Here is a 23722-nt window from a genome sequence, read left to right as displayed (position 1 = left end):
AGGCGTAATACGTATGCTTCAAAAATGATGGCAAGTCACATCTTTTGACTAATAAGAATGAAATACCACCTACATAACTAAACACATTAGTATTATTGAAACATCTATATCTATTAGAAAGAGCTATAGATGAGATCTAAAACAATTCTTGCGAATTGCACCAATCTATTCAATTGAAAACTGACAGTATGCAACTAAATTATATTATGACTGTCTTTCTGATGCCATGTGCTAAACATTGGAGAAGTAGCCAATAGAGTAAGAGATAAATCCAAACATATTCCGATAAACCGGCAGTTTTTTTCTTGTAAAATCGTGTTGTTTCGGAGAATATATTTAAATGCGAATCACATACCGATTACATGTAAATAATTTTCAATCTTACCTCATCTCACAGCCAACAGCGCCATCTCTCAAAATTTTGAGATACCAATAGCTAATTATCCTTTGGCAACAATGCAAGTACCATAAAAATTAACTAGATGGCGCTATATGACATTATCAGCATGAGAGCAGACAGAAAAAAGCTATAATAATTAGATATTAAAAATGTTTTGTGGCTGTAAAATCGCATTTTTTCTAGTAAGACATAGATAAACTTAAAGATATATAAAAATATTATGTAATTGAAAATGAAGAAGAAAATTTTTATCCGATGTTTTAAATGAAAACTGACACTTCGGAGTTGTGTCAGGTAAAATTCATGCATGTGACCTTAAAATAATTTCATCTTTTAAAATTATATGTTTTGCTTTACTTATAGTATCTTTAGATAAAAATTGCCCAAAACTTAAGAAAATATTCATTTTTGGATTAAACCATAGTGAGTAAAAATGATTTGATACTAACCATTTTTTTATGTTTCTTTCTATTGTTTCAAGTTTATTCTCTCTTTCTTTAACAAAAAATATTCGCTTTAAATTGTCACAATGCATATCTAAAGTAAATTTTCTGACATGTTCTAAATATAACAGTGCGAGAGGAACAATACAGGATATATAATCAATAATAGAGATGTCTGGTCTCTAAAGCACTCAAGCTAATGACATCAGGAGTCTACATATATAATGGACGGACTTAAAATACTTAAATGAATTATTAAACTGAATTGCCATTAATCATAAAAATGCAAGGACCGCAAAATATATAATAGAAATTAGGGAAGAGTTATTACAGTAAACTGATATTTAAATGAATGAAAATAAGCATCTTTTAATCTAAATTTTAAAAAGTAATTTTGATTATTACTCAGTTAATGTTGTCAAAACAAATTTATTTAAAAATGGTAATTTTAAAGTAAGAACAAATACAATATTACATGGCATTGAGAGTAAAAATTGAATTCTAAGTTTAAAAATGTATTTAAAGGGACACGGTAAATTCAAATTTTTTTTTTTAATTTTAAGCATTAAACAAAAAAGTTTCATAGTAGTGTACATTAATATTGAAATAAAAAACACCCTAAAAAAACAATTTTAATTCATTTTTTAATCTTCATCTGTGAATAAAACTCTAGCAGAAAAGTGTGTATCGTGGCATCATGCATGCAGCCTACGAACTCCACCAGATTTGCGATTTTCATTGAAAAACGTTACCTGCGACCCTATATTTTCTGCCAATTTTTCATCTACTTAATGCCTACTACCCTCTCTCTGAATTTATCTTTCGAATTTAACAACGCTCTCTGCAAACATCGGTAGTGATGCTGCAGAGATGTTTTCTGGTTCCCATTTTAATTTTCCTTGAATATCTTTAAAACTCCCCAGTTCTCACACTGCACGCTTATTTCAAATCATAGAATATGAAATTGCATTTCAAAGCACTTATTTTTCTTCAAGTGTTAATATATTTACAAATATGGGTTCTAAATTACTTTTTCGTTTTCAGTAATTTACGACCCCTTAGTTCATCAAATCCGCATGTTACTTACATGAAAATAAACTTTTAAGAATGCTCTTTCACTTAAAAAAAATTCATAGTTAAAACTTTGTTATTTTTGTTATCTGTTATTTTTTAAAAATTTTTTTTACAGTTTCCAACTGTTTACCGACTCTCTATATTTTTTCGATTTTTAACTACTAAACGTCGTTTGGGACCCCATGTTGTATGGTGATTCTTTATCTTCTTGATGCCTACTATCACCCCTCTGAATTTATCGGTCGAATTCAGCAACACCCTATATATACCTGCATAATCTTGATATAAATTAAGGCATCTAGTACAACAAAAAAAATCAAACGCAAATTTAAATAAACTGAAATATTTTCAAGCAATATATTCCAACATTATTTGATAATTTGGATATTAATTTATATCTATATTACTCTTTTTATATTATTTTAACATTTATTTGTATTTGGAACACATTTAATTTTTGGGAATGTAAAAGCAGTAAATAAGCACGAATACATTTATTTCATATAATACATGATATACGCCTATATAATATTGAGCCAATTTAAGACAATTAATATTATTAAAAAAAAAAAGAAAAAAATTCGAACACAAATTCAAAGAAATACACGATTTTCTGATTCGTCAGATGTATCCATATGATTAAATACTCAATAAAATAAATTACTTGCCAATTAATTATATTCTAGAATGACTAAATAACTGAAAATAAACTAATTCGTATAATTTAGAAAATATAATTTAATCGAGAGTTTTTAACGACGAATAAAATAAAATAAATCGAACAAAGTTGGTCTGAAGTTCTGCCAATAACCGACCAATCGGAATCCTCTTCAAAGTAGTCGTAAACAGCTGCGAAGCGAAACGAGTGGAGAAGTTTGGCAGCTGTTCCGAACTCGAACGTTCGACAAATCATCGTTCGTGCTATCGTTACCTCAGCAACGGAATTTCGGTGGATTTCGAAAGAATCCGGTGGCAGTTTGACTCGAGGAAACTTTTTCTCTAGATTACAGCTAGTTGTAGAGTTTTCATTTTTATGGGTAATCGAGTACTTCAGCTGATTGGACGACGAATGAAAGTTCCAGCAAATAAAAAATGTTGGATTATAGATTTAATTTTATTTGAATTCTTATGATAATATAAAGTAATTATTATTTTTAACATAGATATTTTGAAATGCATAAAACTTTGGTGTTTTCTTCATCATATATAGAAAGTTTGAATTTTATTAATATATGATGTATAGGAAAAGATTCTTTTAGCAAAATTATTATTTATATATTATTAAACAATTACATCGATTTAACAATTATTGAATTTCATTAATATATGATTATATCGAATAAATAATTAAATGATATATTATCAAACAATTATATCGTTTATATAGATAAAGGATATAATTGATTTCATATATTCCGAGAGTCATTAAAAATATAAAGTTAAAATAAATAATCGTTAAAGAATATAAAACATCTACATATTTTTAATATGGATTAATATGTGTAAATGACCTAAAATTAGATTCATATTAACTATTTAAAACTTCAAGTTGAATAGGGGACACAATTCCGCCATATTGGCATGAATGTGCTCTAAATATTGACATGGCAAGTTGGATTCCAAATTTTATGAAATCAAAAAAAAGTATTTGACGAAATTAAATTTTAAAAAATGTATCCAAAATTTAAGATATATTTATAAGAAAGTATAGAATTTCAGAATTTCAACCTAGCTTATTTTTAATTCCTATAATAAATAACTGTAAACTGAGAGTAATTTAAACATCATTTTCTTAATAGAATCCACTAAGTAGAATGTGGCAGCGTGTTATCGAAAATATTTAATATTTTTAATGAGTCTCTCATATGTTTTAATGAGTTTCTCATAATACAGTTACAGATTTTTTTTGTGAATAATTGAAGATCGACTTAATTTTATATTCATATTTGAAGGCGAACTGATTTATAATAGAAATTATATATGTTGAATTTGATGATTGTTACGTTTTCTTTTACAAAAAATCTATGAGATATGTTTTAAAAAATCACTGATTTCTATGTATGAATTCTCTGAAGCTTAAAAACTTCAATTCATTAAAAGTTTATAATTATCATGTCAATTTGTAAGATATTTGCAACATTTATTTGATCAACATTAAAAATAATCTGATGTTAGAGTTTCTGGAAATTCTGCATAAAATTACATTATTTTTCAAGAAAATCTGACAATTAACTATAAAATGATACATTTTTCTTTCTTTAAAAACTTTTAATTGGTCTTCAACATTTTTACTCTATATAGTGATGCCTTTTAGAACACATGATGACACTTGATTAGATCATCCAACTAAAGATTTCTGACTGGTATCAACAAAAACCTAAGAAAAAGAACGAGCTTGTGTGGAGCCATACTTCATGATTTTTTAAATCAAAATTTCTAGAATAATAATAGCACTGTAAAACGATGTATTACCATTGTTCGGAAACCAAAATTAAACATAGAATCTTTCAAAAATTAAATAGGTTTGCATCTACTAGATGCGAGGTACTTAAGTTCAAAGGTTTCCAGACACATAACGTTTATTGACAAATGGACGACACAAACACAGATACATTTATAAAAATCACACGGCTACGCCGAGATCACAATCCGTATTGAATATATCACGCAGCTCGCAGGCTGACATCACAACATCGCCGCCTGGTGGCGGTTACATTTCGCTTCGCTTTACAACACCCATAGTACAAAGTTCAGTTGTTCCTCGATAGTTTTTAGAATTTTATATATAAGAAATCAACAACGATCACCAAGCACCAATTCTCTGATCTGATCAACAAGTTGACGTTAAGAAATGGATGATCATTTAGAGTGTGATTATCTATGTCAGATCTTCTTATTTTATAAAACATTTTATTCCACTCAAATTTTCTTGTTTTTGATAAAAAGTTTGCCTTTAATTTTTTTTCGAAACATTCCTACAGCTTTTGTAACAAGAATAAATTTTAATGCTTATTCCCTTCTCAGTTACATTTGTCATTTTTAAAATAGGCAAAGTTAAAATTCGTACTTTATTAAAAAAAATTATTTTCAGACGATAAAATGAAATAAATTCTCGACTATTGCCAGATCGTTATAGAAGTCGAAAAAAAAGTTGGATAAAAATTTCAAAACGATATCTATTATAAATGTATTTTAAATATAGCTTTCTGGATACTTTTCTGTTCATAAAAGTAAAAAACTCTATTTTATTTTTGGTATTCTTTATTTTATTTCTCTATTATGAATGGCTTAAAGCAAGGTTCGTTATAATGATAAGTTTCATCGCTTTTATAGAATATTGTTATTACAGAACTTTTAATGCCATTATTGTAAGAGGGAGTTAAATACAGGAAACAATGATGTACTCGTGTAAGATTCGTTCCAGACAGTGTGACTAGGCGAGGCTCGGTTAATGGCGCGCAGACGCGAAGAAGGTACCTTCAAACACGGCTATTGAAAAGAGTGGCGGCATTTTTGTTTGAATCAGCAACTTTCTAAAGCTCTTGTCTGGTGCTCGCGAACGATAAAGCAAGCTCAAACATGTAATCAATAAAAACATTATCGGCGTTTCGACCTGGTGGAAAAAAGAATGAAGACTGAAACGCCCTTCAAATGAAGAATTACAACAGCTACACAGGTTCATCTAAATATGAATGCAGACAGAAAATCAAATGTGTTGAAAAGAGTAGAATATTCAGAAAGTCTGGAGAAAATCCCTGCGTTTTATATAGATATTTAAGCTTTTGTTTCTTTTGAGATTTTTTTCAAAAAATATTTTTAAAATGAAAGCATTATTTTAAAAAAGCAGAGAAAAGAGATATCTCAAGAAGTTAATTTTGTATACTTATCTAATAAAAAACAAATAAAATGAATGTATGCTGGCACTTTGTAGATTAGATCAGTTGAATTGGAGCTATTTAACTAGGCATATATTTATGTGGGTATATAGGCTTACATTATTGGGCATGTATTTATATTTTGTATATGTTTCACTTTTTGACCCTTACTAGATGTTTACATTTTTATTTACATACTTTAGAATTTTTTTATTTACATACATTTACATTTTTATTTACATACTTTAGAATTTTTTTATTTACATACATTTACATTTTTATTTACATACTTTAGAATTTTTTTTATTTACATACATTTACATTTTTATTCACATACTTTAGAATTTTTTTATTTACATACATTTACATTTTTATTTACGTACTTTAGAATTTTTTTTATTTACATACATTTACATTTTTATTTGCATAAAAGAATTAGAATTTTATAATTTTTTATTCTTTCCTGTTCTTTTTTTATGCGAATTTTAAATTTCTTTGTGGCTTGTCTTCCATGTATGTTTTAATGCGTTTTATAAATGGAATCAATTTTGGTAGTGTGCGTGTTTCAAATAAATAAATATAAAAGTATATATACGTGCATATATGAGGAAATGTGCAGCTCTGAAAGACTTCTTAAATTTTTTTTTATTAATTAAATCGACTCAAAATGTCGACGTTTTTTTTTTCAGCTAATTTCAGAAAATGCCATAGCAAAAATGATTTTTACATCATCTTAAAATTAAAATAAATATATCTTATTGATGATACCAATTATTTTGCCGTGTTTTCTTTCTATTTTTAATTATTTTTTTTAAAAAAATATTTTAGGTTTACTTGACAAAGATATATTTCATCGTGGAAGAGAAACCATTTTTATTGTCACTACTACTTCAACCTGGAATTCATTCAATTATTGATGATCAAGATATGAAAATTCGATTTATTTTTAAATTGAGTAGATTTCAGTTTAAAATATGCTATTGATAAAAGTTTTAAACTTTACCGAACACACAATTAAGATTTAATTTCAGAATCTCACACAATGGTGAAAATTGTTTTGATTGTGTGAGGCTTCTAAAATTGTGTAATTCAAAATTCATAATTTAATGTATCACGAGAAATATATAAAACAGGAGTTGCACAGAATATTTAAATGAAATTTTTAACAACTATTAATCTCAGCGGACCAATTGATAGTCAAAGGCGGCTAGCTGTACTGTAAAAATGAGTGCGAACCATATATCGCATCTGAAAAAATTTTGAGTTTCAATTTATTTTAAAGTAAAGATTCTATAAATTTTTATTTGCATAAAATTCCGATTTTTTTAACTTTTAACTTTTTTTTTGTATTCTAAGCATACAAAACGAAAACGCATTTCTTAAAAAATGTTTGACTTCAAATTTTTGATGAATAATGATTTAATAAATGCATATATCACTTCGTTAGTTTGTGAACTCGATAACAGAAAATAGAACAAGCTAATCGAGTTATTTGAAATAGGTTGAATCTACATAATAGATTTCAATAGTTATATTTCATATTATATGCCTCATAGATTTTTATTGGTTAAAATTTTACATAAGGAGTTTTCACAACAGATCATAAAAGTAAACTTAAAAAGAAAACCATAAAAGATCTGATTCCGGTATGTCGTTTATTCCGGTATGTCGTTTATCAAGTTTTCTATTATAAAGGCTATACAGTACAGGTGCGTTTAATTAAACCAAAATGAATTTCATAATAAAACTTTTAAACATTCATCTAAAATTAAAAGTATTGCTATAGAAAAATAAAAAATAAAAATCTGGTGGATGTGCGGTGGAAAGTTTAACAACACAACAGTACTTTCAGTAAAAAGTACAAGCAGAAAATCAGTATTGAACAATCGTGACAGCACAGAGTGCTAAAAAAAACTCGCAGAAGATAAATACACCAAAGATATATTTCGCCCAAATACTCACTTGAGCTTAAATGAAATGATTTATTTATTTCAACCCTGTCTTTTAGCGCTTCATAGTTTGTGTTACAGGGTAAAGAAGTTTGTAGAAAGATATTGTATCTTCGCTTCTAATCGAGATATCACCAAAATTCTCGAATCTGTTCCTGCATCTTTATCGCCAAATGATTGCCAGGTTTCTCGTCAAGGTCAGGAATATAACAAATAAATAACAATATATTATATTTATAATATTGTTGTTAAATACAGTTTATTGAGATATATTTATTAGTGGATCGTGTTTTTACAACTTTCCTTTCTGTATTTTTTTTTTCATAAATGCAATATCTGGTTTTTTTTTACATTATTAGCAATTGAATTATTCAGATTGCAGTGGAATGTCATTAATTGGTTATTATTAATAATAACCCCGATTAATATTAATATTAATCAGTTAATTACAATGGTTGTAACGATTCTATTGTTGATGCCCTTTGTCCTATGTTGCCACACATTTTTAAAGAAACTTTTCAAAAAATATTACTCAAAAATATATCTTTATCTCTCCCCAGCAAAAATATCTTTAAAGAATTCTTCATATCCTTAGAAACAAATCCATGATATCTCTTTTGTAAAATTTCCATCCAGAAATGAACTGAATCCACTTCGGTCTGACGTACTAAATTGCATTGTCTTAAGGAATACCGGAAGAAATGAGTATAGGATGCACCAATCTCATTCCGGTGCCACCATCATTTCTGAAATGTCCACGAAGAAGTCCGTTGTGTTTTATTCATTTTTACTGTCAAGAGTTATGAAATATCAAAATACGTTATTTCTCCAACACAAGAACTCATATCTCCAAACTCATAACGGAAATTCAATGGGTGACACAAAATATCACGTTTCGCGTAACGGGTGTAGTTTTGCTGAGATAGCTACTCTCAAATAACATTGGTATCAGCTTATTTTTTTTATATAAAATGATAAAACAGCAAAAATTTTACATTTTCAACGGAACAGAGAAAGTTATATTTCAAAAAAAGAACTCTTTCTCTCTCTCTCTCTCTTTTTAGTTAATTTAAATTTTTCGTAGGCTTACGCAGGGCTGAAAGGTATTTACTAGATATGAAATTTAATAAGGAATTTCTTAAGGAAGAGATGCCATAATAGTTAATTTTTTGTCATCGAATATTTTGAAAAAATCACTTCAAGAATTGTTCAATCCTTCAGCAGAAGATAATCGGAAATAAACGCATAAAATATTTGAAAATACTTGTAATATTATCATTTAAAAGTAATTGACAATGCTAAAGACAAAATTGTCTTTTCTATATATGTACGATGGGATTTTAGTCCCACTAGATGGTAGCCCATTGAGTCATAGTCATCGTAACATCGGAACATTTAACACAGCGATAGGAGATGATTTTTGATGATGATTATGTGAAGTTAAAAATTTAATTTGCATAAAAAAGCTGGTAACCTTCTTAATCTTGTCGGGTTTTCTTGTTTACTTTAATTGTTTGCTCTCATCGTAAAGTTCAATACACGTAGCTGTAAATTGAAATATTTAGAATTATTATTATATACATTAAAAGATTCAATACTTTGTTCTTTATTAGTCTGAAGTTACAGGCTCCAAGCAACACAGACAATGATATTCTTCAATAAACAAAGAAGCCTGAATTATTTCTTTTTACTTACTTACTTTACTCTCTTACTTTATAATTTTTCACATTTTAAAAGTCTATATATTTCAAAATATTATTATTTTTATTAATAATGAAGATGAATACTTATGTCTGTTTAATCCACGGTTACCAAACTTGGTACAGATATGTTTTAGAGGGTAATAATGCACATCAGTACTGATTTTTTTGAAATTTCAATTAGAATTAAAATAATTTAAAATTAAGCTAGATTTTAATGTCTTTCCACGATAATTCCAGAAAATATCTTCGGACATAGCTGATTTTTACTCTATTCGAAAATGTAAAATAATATATGAATAACTTTTAATATTGTCAGATTAATTCTATGAAACTTTTTCTATAATTTTCATAATTTAAAAAAATATTTAATTTTTAGTAATGGATTTCAAAGATACAATGGAATCCAAACCGCTTTCATTTTTTCACTAAGTATTTAATCCTCTGATCTTTTTTCATTGTTCAAACTTAAGGAATAAGGATTCTTTTTATTATTATTTGATAAGTTTATATGATGAATAAGAAAGTCAAATCACATCACTGCAAAAGACAACATGCAATTTGAAATATATTGCCTAATTACTCAAGTTTTTAATGATATCTTATGTCACGGGACTCAACTCCATTAGGAATGCTTCCACACAATAAACAGAACAGGATAAAAACTACTAAAACAACAGAGATCTAATATTTCTCCAAATTTCAAGTTTAAAAATATTTTATTGTAAAAAATCAAGAATATCAAAGCATGCATAATTCATTTAATTGAAATTAAACACAAACAATATTTCCGTCTACCAGATGGTCGCCAATGGTAGCTAATATCCAAATAAATTTACACAATTTGACAACTAGCAATTTAAAAACGTGTCAGTTAACAGAATAATGAAGTTCTTTCCTTTTACTTATATTAGATTTTAGATCAAGATAGTTGCACTGTCTAGGTTCGTCAGTTTGATAGCTTATATTGGGTATGTGCCAACATATAGAAGTTCTATTGATAAGAAGTACTTTTATAAACAGTACAAACAGTGCTGTTCGGACAGTAAACTTCGATTCTAAAAGCAACAGCAGATAAGACATATAATTTGTTCTGCATCGCTGTCTTTCGACAATACTAACAACAATTATTTGTTTCTTAGAATGCGAATTATTATGTACACACTCTAATGATTATCAATTGAATAACATCTATGCTAATTACAATTAACAAAATAGCAATGAAATAACTGCTTTTATCATTATGCAAAATCACAATTAAACGTCTTGCTATCATCAAAATGATTCAATGATACAAAATTGGCCAATGATAAGCCATACATTGCAAGTTATTGAGAGTTAGTATTTTGAAATGAAATGAAAGAATAAAAATTCTTTCATGTACAATATTTTTTATGACCTTCAAAGATATTCATCCCAAATTCGAAAAAAACTCTATTTAATGGTTTTGAACCAAAATACCAAATGGTTGAATTCAAACAGGACTTAGTTCAGCAAACTCAATTGACATTTTTTGACTTTATTGTACTGAGTCAAAAAATTGTGAATTTAACTATCACGAAACATTAACAAAAACGTTTTTTTAAATGCTTCAAAGCATTTGTCAACCAAATGTGAAGAAAAATCGATAGAAATTTCGATTTCCAATACATCGATTTACATATTTACTATTAACAAAAACAAATGTTTGTTATCTGTCTGTTACTGCTCTAAAGACAAAACGGATGAACCAAGAACTATACAATTTGGCTGAAATATATTTTGGAAGGTAAAAGCTGACCTTCAAGCATTTTTTAAGAATCTTATTTAAAGCATGTGACTTCGTTTGTGATAATTGAAAAATTGGAATATTTATGAATTTTTTCAAAAGACAAATCGGAAAGTATCAATGAAATCAAAATATACTAATTAGTGATCAGCAGGTTAGTAAAAATTGCAAAAATATAGGGGGTGTGGTTTAAAAGAGGTATAAAGTCTTCTAGTTTAAAAGTTTATCAAATAATTTGTTCAAAATCTGGCAGCGTTCAAATGCATTAATAAATATATTTTTTTAGTTCCCGAAGTAAAAAAAAAAGTTTTCCTTTTATCTAGCTTTTAAATATCGGGGACTGGCTGCAAAATAATATGATATTTTTAATTTTTTGGTATTGTGGCATTAAAACAGCTATATAATATTTTTAAATGAACAGATTGCTTATTCTCTAGTTCAGAAATTGCAGAACCTATTTTGAAATTATTATATTAAATTTGAATTAAAAAATACATCAGACGTTAATTTGTAAAGGTTTTCGTGAGAAAACTGTATCAAAATTTAAGAAAATTGCTTTCAAAAATGTAACATGGCATTAAAACGAGTATTAAATAAATATAAAAATCAATTAACTTCCTAAAATATTTGTTAAGAAAACAAGATTCAAAAGGTTTATGAAAGCGACTATTCAGAAATTAAGAATTTTAAAATTAAAAAAAAAAAGATATTTTTGCAAAAAAACACTACTTTTTAATATAGCATATAGCACCCTATCTTAAATAAAACACCTTATCTTAAATATTTTTGGCACTTTTTATTGAGAACTTCCGGAACTTTTATCACAAAAAAATTCCTTTTTTATATTTTTCTAAAATTAAAAAAAAAAAAAAAAAACCATCTTTTTAACAATATTCTTTTAGCTGTTATGCATTTTTTTTCCCTGAATAATGAAAATAAATAAATCTTTATAAAAATAAATAATAATATTTTATAAGTCTTTTTATGAAGAAACTCATATCATATTTCCTTCATTCATCCATTAAATTTGAAATCACTTTCACTGTTTTTGCCAAAATTCAAATTCTTTTTTTATGAATTTTTTTCCTTACATCATTTGATCACATATATTTCCGGAATCTACAACACTAACCTTTCGAAAATCATTAGAAAAATAACGCTGATTATTTTTAAACAAATTTCATTAGCACGTACCAATCAATTAAGGTTAAATCTGCATTCATCTCTTTTTTGTTAAAACACGAAATTTCCTCCTATTTTCTCTGAACCCTCAATTTTTAGCTGTTCTTCCTTCAAAAGAAATAAAAGATTACCTTTCGAAACCACCAAACCTCTTTATGCTGGTTTTCTTACCATCTTACCAATTTCTTGCCATCCTCCCTTCAAGAGAAACAAAGAATTTACTATCTCGTGAAACCATCCAACAGTCTTCTGTTAGCCTTGGGCTTCAATCTATTGCTGTCCTTTCTTCACAAGAAAAAAAATACTATCTCATGAATCAGAAGCTGTGATGAGTTGTAGAACACCGGAAGGTGATACACTAGAATATAATTCGCTTGAGGATATGGAGGGCATATCTGAAATTGTTTATTCTTCTTCGCTATCACCCTCTACTACAAAAATAAGGGGGTAGACATTATTATCATGTTATAATATCAACGAAGTGTAGAAATTGGATTGTTATTTATTTTGCTTCTTTTTAAGAAAGCTCTTTCATTTGCATTTTGTATTTCAACTTCAAAAGTTACATTGATTTTGGAACTTTTTCGAGTTCTTTTTGCTCGTTTTATTATTTACTATTTCATTTAACTTTTATACTACTGGCTTTTAACTAGTTTCAAAGAATCTTTTTATTTTCATGAAAAAAATGGCGCAAATACACGCGCATACAATTATAAAAATGTTTTTAAATATATATTTTTCAGATTTTATTTTATCGAATTCCCATGCATAACAGAGAACTGACAGATTTTGTTCAAAATTTAATATAAAACTCTGAAATATCTTTAAGCAATTTTAAGCACTTTTTTTTCATATAACATTGTGATTTTGTTTACTTGCTATATTGTTCGGAAATATTTTAATATTCATCCAGTGGGTATATTATGATGAAAGGTTCAACAACTCATAAACTGATAACGATACTTTATTCGATAAGAAAACAAGAGCACAGAGTAAAAAAAGAAGAGAAAAAAAATACAACTTGCAGTAACAACAGCGCACCAACAAAAAATCCCAATGTAGCTGCAACGAAACAAAACGTTCAGAGAAATCTCGCTGGACACTTCGCTAAGCTGCTCACTTTAACTCAACTTAATTGACTATTATTACTCACTATCGACTCCTTTTTGTTTGATTCTGCTTATTATACTTCTATATACAGGACATCGGATTATCTAAAGCAAATGATGGATTTTGACTCTTAATGGAGCCATCGCCAAGATACTTGAATAATCAGAATCATCCATTTTTTATACTAGTCGCCAAATTCGTTGCCAAGACCATTGACTCGGCATCTATTAAATAGCCATTATTGCATCTGTAAAACTATCCTCTTTACCATTAGATTTATTACGCAGAGAAAAAAAATGTTATAAATTCGTAAAATTGTATTTAGAGTAGCTTCGTTAAACATAACTCAATAACATTTAAATTATAAAAAATCAATAAAAAAATTAATTTGTTGTGAACTTTTGCAAAACGCATGATGAAATACGACTATCTATATTTTTATTTGCCTTACATCTATGAAAAAATTTATAACATTATTCAAATTAAACTTTTTATCAGAACTATGGTTTATGTATTGTTTGCTGCCTTCATAATTTCGATGATTCAGTAATAACCTGCGAAACCATTCCCCAAAATATGATATTTATGATGTTAAAAAGTAGAAAATTTCATTTAACAAATGACATCAGTATGATTCTTAAGATTTTTCTTGCAGAATGGACCTGAATATAGACAAATGAAAAGCCTTTTCTATACAATGTAATAACTTTTCATGAATGTTCAGTTATTACATGCACAAAATAAATACATTAATTTTATTATACTGAGATATTAATGAAAACTCACTTGAAATTGAAACACTGCGCTTACTTATGCATTAAAACGCGAAATATTAATCAAGAGTTACAAAACTCGTTGGCTTTGAAGGAAGAGTAAATTTATCTAATCTTATTTAGTTTGGAAGTAAAAGTAAAGAACTCTATATTAATACGTTTGATTAAAAAGTAAATTTCACCAAAAGAATGTTATTCAGACAATTTCTCTTTTAAATTTATTCTTACTCAAGAATAAATGTAAAAAATTCCACAAGGAATAACGCGAAGAAGTTTTAGAATGTAAGAAATGAATTGCAGTTTCAGACAAATCAAATGTTGAATATGAATTGTATATACTGGATTTTCAAATATTTTATTTTGTTACTCGTTTTTTAATTTATATAAAATACAAAAATCAGTTCTCAAGTGTAGGCATTTTTTTCAAAAGGAATTAGCAGTTATGGAATTAGCAATTTATAGACATTTTTCAAAAGGAATTATGAATTCATGGACATTTTTCAAAAGAAATTAGCAGTTTGGGAACTAGTAATTTATAGACGTTTTTGAAAAGAAATTAACAGTTTAGGAATTAGTAACTTATAGACATTTTTAAAAATGAATTAGTAGTTTAGATATTAGCAATTTATAGACATTTTTCTAGAGGAATTAGTAATTTAAGAATAAGAAATTTATAGACATTTTTCAAAAAGAATTAGCAGTTTAGATATTAGCAATCTATAGACATTTTTCAAAAAGAATTAGTAGTTTAGATATTAGCAATCTATAGACATTTTTCAAAAGGATTATCAATTTATTGCAATCTTGAAGCACATTTTTTAAAATAATGAAATATATATTTAATTTCTCATTATTTTTTTGAAAGTATAAGATTCTAGCTTTCAGTTTTGTGCTTACGTAACAAAATTTCTTCTAATTTCTGCTGCGATCCGCAATTATTTTAGGTCCCGACATTTGTCCGAGTAGAACGACGTCAGGTAATTAAAGTTACAGTAATTAAGAATGTGGAATTGAGGCGAGTAAAATTTGAGAAATGTTGGAATGTATAAGCTTACGCGTTTTGTAAAATTTACTTTCACATATAAAAGAGGGCTTATTTATTGCTCCGAAAAATAACTATATATATTTGTTTTAAATTGAATTCTCCCGTTCAGTTCATTTCCATCTTCTCATTACTCTGCAGGTATTTTTAAGAATCAAAATTAAATAAATAAATAAAACTTCAAAATGAGATGAGTGAGAGTCACCACCCACTGAAAAGATGCTTAGAAAATTAAAAAAAAAAAATAACATATCTATATTCATTACATTAAGATGAAGCAACAGGATGTGGTCAATTTAGAGCTAACCACTAATTTTAATTATGTTTAAGGGCATTTCATATGATGCATTATTATATCGGAAAGGCATCAGTTCGTCAGCAGAACTTATCTGCATGTTACTCATCACCTTATAGAAAATTTTATTCCTCCGTTTTCTACTCATATATGTAGCTGTTGAACATGTTGCCAACAAACAAAGTCAAAAATAACTGTTCCCAGGAAAGATACATGGATTACATACCACATCATCGAATAATTTCAAAAAAAAAAGAAGATAAAAAGTATTCATTTGTTTCTCGGAATTTTCGTTTTATAAAGATGTATTGAAATACCTTCTGCATCTAAAGGTTAAGTTCGAATTTTGGACATCTGGAATTTTTTGTATAAATGAAACCATAAATTTAAGATAGTTCATATATAATAATAAAAACAGCAGAAGGTTAAAATGGAACTAAAAGATATATAAATATTTTGATCTTCCTTTGCATGTCCTATATGACTGCCATTATGCAGAATGCATCGTTTTCACATTCTTCTCGGATAATGATTATTATACAAGCCATGTAATAGCAAAAACTTTTAAATTAAGTTTTAGAGTTATAATAAACCTACAACTATTTCTGAGATTTCGAAGCACTAAAAGGAATACTTATAAACACATATGTATAATAATGCATTGCATTACTTTTCGGACTGCAAAGGGTTAAAAACATTTTATTACATAAATATATAAAAACATTTTATTACATAAATATATATACCTTCGTAAAAATAAAATGTCAGATTTGTTTTTATATGAAGAAAAAATAAAATACTTAGACGGCTATAAATACATTGTAGTGAATATAATACAGCAAATGTATTTAAGTTTAGCAGATTTTAATCTGTATTTTAATCATCAATAATAAATTTGTTATGATATAACATAAAACTGAAATAAGTATTGATGATAATAAGGCGTAGTTTATTAATTTTAGCTCGTTTGCAACACCAAAATAATAATTTATTTTAATAAGCAAGAGTTTAAACATATTCCGATTTAAAATAGAAAAGAAATTTGGCATAACCGCTTACACTTACAATTATACTATTTCTAAAAAAAGCAGAAAAAACTATTGGAAATGCAATAATTTTTTTTTTCTTCAAAAAATAAGTAAAATATTTAAGTAAACACTCAAAACATTCAGTCGCTATTAACGTCTGTACATACCGAATGTCTTTAAAATTACATCATCTTATGCCATATTTATCTATACTTATAATAAAGCTCAATGTGTGTGTGTGTGTGTGTGTGTTGGCGCTCTACAGGTCAGGTCATTTGACATACAGCTATCAAATTTGGTACATGTATACCTTAGAGGTCGGGAATGTGCACCTGGGGTCCCTTTTTTTGAAATTTTAATTAGAATTTTAATTATTAGTTAAAAACTAACTTTCCCGCCAAAAAAATCTTCCATTTTCCCCACCGCCAACTTTTCCGCCAAAAAAATCTTCCATTTTCCCCACCGCCAACTTTCAGTTATTTTTTTCTCCCAACAGAATTGAGGCTAGGGTTAACATTTTTCGGCGGATTATTTCAAACGATTCTGTTTATTTTCTTAATGTTTTATGCATTTAAAATTAAACATTGTTAATTAATCCATATTTCACATTCATTCTGAAGTACTTTTGAATTAAAATAACACAGAATAAAGGAAATTAAAAATGTATAATCTGCATAGCGTTACCCCAACTGGCGTAGAAAAATTCACGCATTTGCGTTAACGTAACTGGCGAAGAAAATTCACGCATGCGCACTGTGTTCTGATTGTTGGCATGACAACCAACGGACGATTTAAATTATTTTTAGGCTAGTTGCATGCTTTTGTAAGTAAATTGTTTTTATGTTAGTTATATATTTTTTGTATATGCTTATAGTTTTAAATACATCGTTTTTTAAGTAGTTCTTTTTAACCTGTTTTCAATGATTTAAATTATTTTCAGGCTAATTGCATGCTTTTGTAATTAAATTGTATTTATGTTAATTATATATTTTTTTGTATATGCTTATAGTTTTGAGTACATCGTTTTTTAAGTAGTTTTTTTAAACCTGTTTTCGACCGATTATTTTAAACTATTCATTTTATTTTCTTAGTGTTTGATGCATTTAAAATGAAACATTGTTAATGAATCGATCTGTTCCTGATGAATCTGAGAAATTTTTGTGGACAAATTCTTGAGATATTACATAAATTAAGAAAGATATTCTTTAGTGCCCATAAAGTGTAAACGCTCAGTGACTCTATTATCAGTGATCATAGTATTAAAAAAATGCTTTGTTTCAGTAAAAAATATTATTATATTAATTGCAGATTAATCATTTACATATTAATTGAAAGCATAATTTCTACGAGGGGTAACAAAAAATTAGAGAGATACATATCACGCTATGACTGAAGGCCTTTATAATATTATGAGTGAATTATATGACTATCAAAATTTGAAGTTTTAAAATATTTTGCTGAAGAATCTATTAAAGTTGGAATTGCGTAAAATATTTAATGGTACGACCGGAGTTTTATCCCCTGCTTGGCGAAATTTTTAAAAATCGCAAACAACGGCCTTGCGAAATGTTCAAAAGCAAAGGAGCAGATGTTCAATTATAGTGCATAATAAAGATTTCCAGCTTTAGCGCGTTATCGCAACTTGGCGAAGAAGGGGGTTAAACTCCGGTTCAACCTATTTAATTATTAAAATTTAAATGAACATTAAGATTGGCGAACCGGCTGGTCGCCAAAGGCGGCTAGTTAATAATATATCTTCAAAATAAATATGAAAATATTTTTAATTCAATTTCCTGTTTACCTTCGCCACGTTAGTTTTATTCAGCCATCGGAAAGCTACACACAAAAATATTATTCTTATTAAATAAATTCTTGGATTATTTTCGAAAACACAAATAAAAAAAAATCGCCTGCCAAAAATAAAAATAGCTCTTTTTGACAAAGTTTGTTGACCGTAAATTTATAGAGTTGATAGTTTCTTTTCAAGGATCAAATTTATGTGACATATCCAAATCCAAAGAAACCGAGACTATTTATTTATATTAAATATCCATTCATCGATGATATAAACCATTTAGATCCTAAACGCTCGCTGTTGAAATAAAAAGAGAAGTAAAGTTTTATAGATTTTAAGGTTTTCTTCGAAAGAAATATTTTAAAATATTTGAGCCGGAAATATTTTGGGAAATATAATTTAATGAAATATTTGATCTGCAGAAAGATATTCGGTTAGAAAGGATTTAACCAAAGGCAGGTAGTTTCTTTGAAATGTATTTGGCGAAATATCAAATATGTGCAATATTTGAGTCATGCTTCTTTTTATTTTTTATGTATAAAAAAAGAAATAGACAGAACTTTTATTGTAACAATGTCGTTACGTCTCGTATGGACTGAAAATTTCTCAGTTAACTTTTATTACAGAGGTGTTGAAGTTTATATATTTTAAAGAGTTTAATATTTTATTAAATTATTTAAACCGAAATATTACGAAATATTTTTTTTTTTCATATTATTATTCGAAAATATTTTGCGTTACTTGGTTTAATGAAATATTTGATCTGATAAAAATATTCGGTTAGAAAGAATTTGATCAAAAGCTGATGGTTTCCTTGAAATCTATTTTAAGAGAAAAATCTAATATTTATTATTAAACTTAAAAAAAGCCGTTATAGATTTAAAATCGAAGTTTGTATCTGTTAGCTCGCTAGTGAATTATTATTTCTTGTAGTCATCCGTTTATTATTTCATCTATTATTTCTTATTGAGTTATTCTTTTATTATTTATTAATGAGTATAGTATTTTACTATTAAAAATATTAAATTAAAGTTTTAATTAATTTAAAAAAGTTTTAAATTTTTTAAAAGTCAAATTTCTAAGAAAGATAATTAAATGGTACTAGTGTACAGGTTTTCAAAATAAAAAAAACTGTTCTACAGAAATCTTAAAAAGTTAAAAAAAAAAACTCGATATCTCTTTCAGAGTTAACAATTCATACTAATCTAAAATTCTTGTTAATATATTATAAATGAATGAAAATTTTGAATTATATGATAAAAACATTCTATGCAAAATGGGATTTTAATCTTATTCAAAACTTAGTTCAATTTTTAATGAATATTTACGGAATTTTCCTTAATTATATTCATTTTGACTTAATTTCTTTATCGCACAAATTTAGCACCTCTTACAAATACAATTTTATTGATGTCTGGACTTTTGAGTAAAAAAAAAGGATCGTTGTTCTATTTATGAATGCATTTCCTTAAAATTTTAATTTTTTACATTTTAATTGCGAATTCTTCATTAATATAATTATCACACATTCTTGTGATAATTTTTTTTCTCACATTTATTACCAGACCATTATTTATTATTATCTCACATTTATTACAACTTTCACTTTGCACCAAAATTTAATTAAAATTAATGCATTAACTGATAGTTAATTGAATATTTAAAATTCATTTAATCACTGATTCTGAAAATTTTAAAATATGGTATTGTTGATGGAAATTATTACCATCCGGAAAAAAGAGGAAAATCAATTAAAAGATTCCATTTTTGAGAGTATGAAAGACCTGAATTTAAATCACAGTCAGTGGAAAACGACGTTTCTCTTTCATTGAAGTAATTTGAAGACAAGGTTTCTGACATTCAGAGCAGAACCTTCTTTTTCTGTAAATGACTGTAACTTATAGAAAGGGTATTCTCTATGAAAAATAAAAACTGTCGCGACTTTATAATTTGAAAATAGATTATTTCTAATACGAGAATAAAAATAAGATATAGTTTGTTGTATATACTGTACCAGTGTGCAGAAATACAAATCCACGAGTACAAGTATAATAAGCACAGATAATTCGTTGAAAAATCACCGAATTTCTCACCTTTCAAAAATTAACAGTTACAGTACTGAATTATTAATCGCAGTTCACTAAATTACCCACGCGCATTACAGATCTTAAATCCGATTGTGATTTAGGTGGGTAATATTTTCAAAACAATTAAATTTTAAAAAAACAGCAAGTGAGCAGTGAATAACATTTTCTAGTAGTTATCCATTACTTTTTATTTTAATTTATCAGCAAGTAAATATGAAAATAAATATAAAGGCACCTAAGAATTCTAAGCATTAAAAGCATCAAGAATACAAACCAAGGCATAAGAATTCTGGAAAGATACATGAAGCTATAGTTAAAGTCGTCAATAATATTGCAGACGATTTTTTTTTTTTGTGCTTTATTTTTCAATTTGAATTGAAATTAATATTAATATAAGAAATAATTGAATCAGAAAAATAGGAAAATAAACTTTTGTTCTTACATATAATTGCAGAATTGTACGTTATGAGAACAAATTCTTCTGGCACAGATCCATAACTCCATTAGAAAAATAATAAACGCATTTTACAAAAAAATAAATAAAAAGACATTGATATTTCCGGGATAAAAGCGGATGTTTCGAATCAGTATTTTAATAGAATTACTAAACCTTTGGACAAATAATATGCTTAAAGACGATATCGTTACTGTTATTTCTGTCTTTATTTCATATGATAATATATATTTTTAATTTTGTTTATTTTAATGTCATTGCAGATTACGTTTTGAAATTACGTAAAGAAATCAAGATATTTCGTGCATTTCCCAATTTGAGAATCACCACTTTAAATAAAACTAAAATTAATTCCCTTTGAAATAGTTTAAAACTTTGTTTACGTTATTTATTCAGATATTATCTGTAACTGCAGTGTCAAAAATGATTATTTATTTATTTCAACTAAGCCTATAATGTCAGTTGAATTTTTATATATGCAACAATTACCTATAAATCCATATTAGGTGTTCATTAATTTAATAGAACATTTCAAAATCGTGGTTCATTTAGTTTCTTTATTGCTGTTAAATAGTACTTATTTTCTTCAAACTTTCACCGTTTTACTAATTTGAAATAAATGCACTGTACCGTAGCATCGTTAATTTCTTATTGTCTCGTTGATTCTGATTGTAAAGCATTCTGCATTTTCCTAAACTAATTATAAGAATGTATCGAAATATCAATTAAATATGCATCGATCCAATTAATGTTAAACCAATAAGCAAAAGCAGAAATATTTTTGAAATACAATTTACTCTTCAAGAACTTCGAAATCTAGTTAAACCATCCATAAGCCATTTTTTTTTCTTTCAGCTATAAATCCAATTTAAAGCTATCGTCTGTCTTCAGTTGGCTCATAAACTGAATCGAAGCGCTTTAAACTCCAGTATCTTAACGACCTCTAGCGGAGGACTGGAGAAATGATCACAGCGCTTCTAGAGGGCTTTGCAGACTTGAAATATTTAAGGCAATCGCCTAGGGGGAAAAAATATACAAAGAAAGCAAGAAAGAAAAAGAAGAAACTAAATTTTTGTACATTATTCTCACAAAAAAGAATTCTGGTTGTAGAAAGAACTTATTTCCTATTGTTTTCTTCTGTTTTTCTTTTCGTTTCAAGTTGAAAATGTTCTCGAATAACATGAGATACTTTAGAATTCTCATCACCACGGCAAAGTATAAAGGGCATTCTTTTTTGGAATGAAGCATTTCTTTCGTTCTCTTTCTTCTTTGCCTCAAATAAGATTATTCTAAGGCAATAAAGGAAATTTGATCCTGATTTTATCAAGAATTTCAAAAGTTTTTGTATTATTTCTTGGATTTTCAGGCAATATAATATGTTTTAAAGAAATTAGTTTGAAAATGTTCAATATTTCATGCGAGAAAACATAGTGAACTTTATTGTATATGCCACATTTTATGTAAATTGCGGATTTATTCGTCTTATTTTATAGAATAAAACTTATTTAAAATCAGGAAAGAAATGAGCATCCTGCATTATGTGTTTTGTTGATTGCAGTTTTGTCAGCAATTTTAATCTATTTTAACATTTATTAAAGGAAGAGTATTTTCTTTGGAATGAAAATTTGGTTTTTATAAATATTCGATCTATTTATATTTTAATACCCCAAAAAATGTTTAATAGAATCCATTAAAACGTTAAAGATTGGAAAATAATATAAATATATTAATTCAAATTAGCATTAGAACCCCCTGTAGAAAACTTCTTTGGCAGAATCTAATTTTTTATTTTCTCCTTTTTTAGATTCAGTTATTAGAATTTCTTATAAAGGATGAAGATAAAAGTTTTCAGCTATAACAACGCATTCCTACAAAAGTATTTTCGATTTACAAGATATCAACCAAAACTATCATTAAAAACGTCAGCGAAATAAAATCTTTGGTCGAATCTTTTTTTATATATTCACTTTTTTTTTCATTTTCAAAATTTAGAATTAGTTTTACAAAACGCGAAAGGTAACGTTCGACAATGATGACATATTCCTATAACAATGTTTCCGAAATTGTAAAGACATTTTAAGCCTCTAGTCTAATGGTGAGAAATCGAGTTTAAAATGAGAAACTGAGTTTGTGACTTACCTGATATCCACGTTCCGTTAAATAATCTAGGCACAAAGACTCCATCCATGACATCATCTAACTCCATGAGGGGATGCCGAATTCGGGGACCAAGGTCCTCTGAAATAAAAAAAAAATATTATAAATAACAAGAAATATCAACATAACCAAGAGAAAACATATCTTAACACTAGTGTAAAGACATGATTAGATATGGTGCATATAATAAAAATATAAGTTATTATATAAAATAAGAAAATACATGAATATAAAAAACGGTCCTATTATATAAAAAAATTACAAACAAAAAGAAAAAGAAAAATTTCGTCTTAGATTAAAAGAATAAAAAAGACTGTTGTTTGAAAGGATAAAATAATGATTTTAAAGTATCGTTCTTAATGAAAAAATTTGATGAAACGCTAATTTGCTAGCGAAAAACGATATTTTGTTTATTTTTATACAGAACAACCTTAAGTTTTAAAATGTCGACTTTGTTTTTTATTCCATAATCCATTTTACAATGTATTAAAATTAATGTGTTTAAAATTAATAAGTTTTAAAAAATAATTAAAAAATTCATATTCAGTAAAAAAGTTTTAAAAAATTCATAAATAGCTATCGTCAAGTAA

The 23722-nt window shown here is 27.1% G+C and overlaps 1 protein-coding gene across 3 annotated transcripts in view; it reads right to left on the bottom strand.

Moving 5' to 3' along the window:
- The window catches only part of LOC129972751 (inactive dipeptidyl peptidase 10-like), a 471231-nt gene that overhangs the window by 182811 nt on the left and 264698 nt on the right, over positions 1-23722 (bottom strand). For all 3 annotated transcript variants that reach the window (XM_056087000.1, XM_056086999.1, XM_056087001.1), the window contains one exon: positions 23115-23213. In XM_056087000.1, the coding sequence (XP_055942975.1) occupies positions 23115-23213 (99 nt within the window). The remainder of the gene's footprint in view (positions 1-23114; positions 23214-23722) is intronic.

This window comes from Argiope bruennichi, chromosome 6, assembly GCF_947563725.1.
Source record: "Argiope bruennichi chromosome 6, qqArgBrue1.1, whole genome shotgun sequence".
NCBI lineage: Eukaryota > Metazoa > Arthropoda > Arachnida > Araneae > Araneidae > Argiope > Argiope bruennichi.
The sequence above is the reverse complement of the archived record's forward strand: the minus strand, read 5'-3'. Positions and strand labels throughout refer to the sequence as shown.